This window comes from Arachis ipaensis, chromosome B02, assembly GCF_000816755.2.
Source record: "Arachis ipaensis cultivar K30076 chromosome B02, Araip1.1, whole genome shotgun sequence".
NCBI lineage: Eukaryota > Viridiplantae > Streptophyta > Magnoliopsida > Fabales > Fabaceae > Arachis > Arachis ipaensis.
In genome coordinates this window covers 103,858,608-103,864,083 of record NC_029786.2, presented here as the reverse complement: position 1 = coordinate 103,864,083, position 5,476 = coordinate 103,858,608, and the positions used below count along the sequence as shown (strand labels likewise).

The 5,476-nt window shown below is 46.8% G+C and overlaps 1 protein-coding gene across 1 annotated transcript; it reads right to left on the bottom strand.

The window, feature by feature from the left end:
- LOC107627938 (uncharacterized protein K02A2.6-like) lies at positions 4,195-4,878 on the bottom strand. The gene has a single exon (XM_016330745.1). The coding sequence runs from the start codon at positions 4,876-4,878 to the stop codon at positions 4,195-4,197; it is 684 nt and encodes a 227-aa protein (XP_016186231.1).

Here is a 5,476-nt window from a genome sequence, read left to right as displayed (position 1 = left end):
CCACTCAAACGCTACTATTACACGGGTTCTATTTTTCTCTCAGAGAACTCGAATACGTGTGTGCACTGTGCAGCTCCAAATGAAACATGTAATGCTACCTGTTCCAAGGTATCAATAACTTATCTATATTTTAAAAAAAAAGGTTTGATAAAATAAATATTCAATGATTGTTTATCAGTTTGACAAGTCAGTCATATAAATGTCTTATTTTGTTGTCTATCTAAATAATGAAATACACTATTTTTTTTAAATAATTATATTAAGTGAATAGATTTTAGGATAAAGTATATTTTTTATTCTTAAAATTTGATACAAATTTTAAAAATATTTTTATTATTGTTGAATTAATCTTAAATTTTTTAAAAAATTAGCTGTCAGGAGTATATTTGATACAAATAAAAAATTTTTAAGACAAAATTAAAATAAAATAAAACTTAAAAATATTTTTAAAACTTTTATCAAATTTCAAAAATAAAAAATATACTTTATCCTACATTTTATTTACTAATTTCTCTATGTATGGTTCAGTGTTATAAAAAGTTAAGCCTTGAAGTTAAATCCTTACTAATTTACACAATTTTAATATTTTAAAGTCATTAAGATAAATTTTAATATTTTCTAACTGTTATTGTATTAAAAAATAATAAAAAATGAGTATATATTACTGTACAAAATGTCTCTGGTACGGGTTGTGAGATAGATCGGGGGTTTACGAGTCGAGACGGTTGCCGGATCGTCTAACTGGAACAACAGGGGGTGGTACTTACAAAGACACTCCGACGCTCAAGTTAGAATGGATCTAAAAGGTATAAGGTATAAGGTGAGTGGAATAAGTGGCGTACCTGAGGGAACCTGAGGCCCCCTTTATATAGGTGGAGGTAGCTTATCTTATCTTATCTTATTTGGTTAAGGTAAGGGAGATATTTGAATTTGGTTGTTGGTTATGGGATTGAGAGGGCCGATTTTGGGCATTTTAGAAGAAGAGGATGGGCTCGACCTATAGACTGGGTCGGGAGGCCATTCCGAGTGGGGACCTGGGGACCGGGTTCGTAACAGTTGCCCCCGCAGCGGGAGAGCGAGTGAGGTCGGTCTCCGTCGCTGGAGGTCTTTTTGCTCGCCGTTTGTGGCTCGATGCTTTCGTGGTTTCTGGAGGTTCTTGGTCTTGGGTAGTCGTTCCGAGGACCCGGCCGGTTACTCCCAGTGTCGTGTCGTGGAGGCCTACGTGTAGGTTTTTTTGTTTTTATTGGGCCGTCTTGTCATGTGTCCGTTGCGCTTCTCGAAGGGCAGTTTTCATTTTCCAATGTGTTTTAAATTGCATTGAACGCGAGGGGTCATTTCAGTCTTTTCGCTTTTGACCTTTACTTTTTGAAAACGTTTTAGTAGCTGTTCCATTTCCTTCTATTTCCCTCCTTTTGCCTTATATCTTCCTTTCGTCCTCCTTTCCTTCTTTCGCCTTTCTCTTTGAAGAAAGAATAAACCGCTACACATTTTGTTCTTTGGTATTTTTGCTTCCTTCTCTGGTTCGTGTTCCCATTCTGCGTCTTTCCTTCTACTCGCTCTAACTGAATTAGGTTGGTACTCCTCTTCTGTCTTTGTTTGTTTATTTGCTTTTGCTTCGCTTGCATGCGTTGGGGCTGTTTTTTTTATATCTGTATGATACTTTTGTTTCGGTTTCGGGGTAGTGGGTTTATTTTGGAGGGAATGAGCACCGCTGTGTTATAGGCATAGGATGTGGTGGATAGTAGTGTTTGGTCATTTTTTCTACTATTTTCCGCCCGTAGCTTTAGTAGGCTGACGGTGGTGCTCCCCCTTGTTTTAGGTATGTCTCAACAGAGATCTGAGGGTGTGGGTGCTCCAGTGGTTCCCGGCCAGAGGCGTTCCTTCCCTTTATTCCTGGGTGACTAGTGACGTTTGGGGAACGCCATCTCGGATGACGGAGGTGGATCTTCAGCGGCTCCGCGACCAGGGGGATGTTTGTGGGGATGGAGATGCCGAGCGCTAGTACGAGCTCCCCCTCCCCGGAGTCGACGAAAGGGTTTGCTATGTCAACCTCAATTCGCCGACCGTCCCAGACTGGATGTGGGTGTACGAGTCGATATTTACTCAGCTCGGCGTGCGGTTTCCCTTTTCACCCTTTGTTCAGCAGTTGTTGAGCCGGTATTCCGTGGAACCGTCTTAGGTACATCCGAATAGTTGGGCAGCGATACGTGCCTTCGAGCTTGTGTATGAGTACCTGGAGCTCCCGGCTTCAGTGAATGTTTTCCTCTTCCTCTTCTTATGCACCCTGTTTACCAAAGAGGAGAAGCATAAGAAGGGATATATGTCGTTTAGGGATAAGCCCCATCGACGTATATTCGGTTTATACGAGGATTCCTTTCACGGTTTCAAGGGAAAGTATTTCAAGGTGCGCCCTGCTTGGGGGCATCATCCTTTTCGGATGACGTTGGAGGGGAACGTCGGTTCCCGACGTACTGGAACTTTGGTGCTGGGCCGTGGTATCTGACAAAGGTTACTCTAGAGTTTTTGTCCCCGGAGGATTGGGATGTCGCTGGTGTCCTCTGGCATCTTTTCAGGGAGCGTCCTTTGTGTCCTAGGGACGTGATGGGGGACCCGGTTGCTTGTTGGACCTTTGTTGGTATGTGTTTTTGTTGTGCTTTTATTGTCAACCGTTTTGCCGAATTAGGTACTTATATTTCTTTCTTCCTTTTTCCAGTTGAGATGGCCGGTGGAATGACAAATTTGGCGAGATTGAAGACTGCCATGGACCGGAAGGAGGCATCTGCTGCCTCTCCTTCTACCCCCTCATCCCATCCTGCCAGGGGCTCTCAAGCTGTTTCTCAGGAACTAGCCTTGGCCGGGGCTGGGGGTGGTGGCCATGTTTCACCAGGCCCAGTGGCTTCAGCTCGGGATGAGGAGGTGGTCGTAGTTTCGGTCGCTGACACTTCCCGGAAGTGGAAGAGGCCGGAGGAGATTAGCAGTGAGAACTTGGAGGAGGAGGAGGACGTGGTGCCTTCCATGATGGACCGAAGATTTGATGCTCCGGCCTTCATCGACCAGTATTTGATGCCCGGCACCGAGGGGTTTTTTGATGATTATGACATGGTCTTCCAGGCGAAGTCGGTGTATCGTTCCCTCCTCCACTCTGTTGTCATAGTCCGGAAGGCCGAGTCTGTAATGGCCCAGGTAGGTCTCCTGGACAAGATGTTGCGCCAGTCCCAGATCGAGGTGGCCAAGATGAAGGAACAGCTTGATGTGTCTGAGATGGTGAGGGAGAAGGTCGTGAAGGTCTCCGAGGATGCCGGGGCCAAGCTGCTTCGTCTTTCCAAGGTCGAAACTTCGCTTTTGTCTCAGCTTGGGGGGGAGCAAAGGAGGGCCTTGGATGCCAAGTCTCAGGCTTCCGTGCTCCTTGCCGAGGTGGGCACCTTGAAGGCCGAGGCGGCCGCCTTGAAGGCCGAGGCTGAGGGACTGAAGAAGGAGAAGGCGAAGCTGTTGGCTTATGTGAAGGCTACAATCTCGGCTACTGAGGAGAAGATAAAGGCTCAGGCTCGGGTTCTTGCGCCATAAGCTGATGGGTCCATTATGGGGGCGTATAAGATCGTTCGGGATGGCCAGATCGTCGACCTCTAGTAAGGTTCTTTATGTTTTCTCTTTTAGTTGCATCTTATGCCGATTTAAGGACTTGTAATTTCTTGCTAGTGTTTTGGCCATGTGGCCGTGTTTTGTGACTTGGATGATTTATACTTTGTTTGTTGGATTTACGTTTTGGGCCGTTCGGACCGTTTGGTTTTTAAGCCGTTTGTTGATTCTGATATTTGTACGCTCTGTGGATTTGTGTTTAGGCCGTTCTGGCCTTTACCTTTTAAGCCGTTTTGTTTTGGCTTCATCATTTAGTCTTGAGTTTTTTCATGACTCGAGGTGCATGGGCCGTTTGGGGGGTGTGGCCGTCGTTAGGTCATTTTAATCATGTTTTGGGGCCTCAGGGGTGATCGGTCCCCGGCGGTGGCCGCACATTTCTTGCCGTTTTGGGGCGGCGGAAATAATTAGGTTGGCAGCGTTCCAGGTTCTTGGTATCTCGGTGCCGTTAAGTCGTTCGAGTTTGTAGGCTCCTTTTCTGATTACTGCCTTGATTCTGTACGGGCCTTCCCAGTTGGGGGTGAGCTTCCCTTCTCCGGGGGTGGGGGTGCCAATGTCGTTTCATCCTAAGATAAGGTCATCGGGGCCGAATTCTCGTCGGATTACGCTGCGGTTGTACCTTAGGCCGATCCTTTGTTTTAGCGCTAGCTCTCGTAGGTGGGTTATGCTCCGGACCTCGTCCATAAAGTCTCGTTCTGCGTCCTCATCGTTGCTGCCAACAGTTCTTCTTGGACTGAAGTCCCCGACCTCTACAGGAATGATGGCTTCCAAGCCGTAGGTTAGCCAGAATGGGGTTTCTCCCGTAGAGGTCTGGGGGGTGGTTCGGTATGACCAGAGGACAGATCCCAGCTCGTCAGCCCAGAGTCCTTTGGCCTCGTCGAGCCGTTTTTTGAGGCCTTTTACTATTATCTTGTTGGCCGATTCCACTTGCCCGCTTGTTTGTGGGTGCTCTACTAAGCTGAAGTTGTGAGATATGTGAAGTCCTTCTAGAAATTCTCGGAATCGCTTGTCCATGAATTGTGTTCCGTTATCTGAGATTACGACCTTGGGATACCGAACCGGGTTACCACGTGTTTCCATAAGAACTTTCGGCATTGGGTTGCCGTAATGGAAGCTAAGGGTTCGGCTTCTATCCACTTGGGGTAGTAGTTGATGGCGACGATGATTTATCGGAGTTTTCCGGGAGCGATGGGAAAAAGGGCCGACGAGGTCGATGCCCCATGTCCCAAGGGATCGGTCTGCCATTATGGTATTGAGCTGGTGTGGGGTGGCTTGGTGGAAGTCAAAATGCATCTGGCATTTGTTACAACTTTTGATCAATTGTAGGGAGTCTTTGATGACAGAGGGCTAGAAGTATCCTGCTCGGATGACCTTCTGGGCTAGGGTTTTGCCTTCGATGTGGTGGCCGCAGCATCCTTCGTGAATCTCGCGGAGTATATAGTTCGTGTCGCCGGGTTCGATGTATTTGAGGAGGGGTTGTGAGAATCCTCGTTTGTAAAGATGTCCCGCTATTGTAGTATGGTTGATGGCTTCCCGTTTTAACCACTTCGCCTCTCTGGGATCCTCTGGCAACGCTCCATTTAGGAGGTATTGGAGGATGGGGGTTGTGAGATGGATCGATGGCTTGCGGGTCGAGGCGGTTGCCGGATCGTCTGATTGGAGCAATGAGGGGTGGTACCTGCAAAGACATTCCGACGCTCAAGTCAGAATGGATCTGAGAGGTATAAGGTGAGTGGGATGAGTGACGTACCTGAGGGAGCTTGAGACCCCCTTTATATAGGTGGAGGTAGCTTATCTTATCTTATCTTGTTTGATAAAGGTAAGGGAGATATTTAAATTTGAT

What these genes read in the sequence shown, in the direction of transcription:
- LOC107627938 (XM_016330745.1), bottom strand. Translation starts at nt 4,878, where the DNA reads ATGGCAGACCGATCCCTTGGGACATGGGGCATCGACCTCGTCGGCCCT.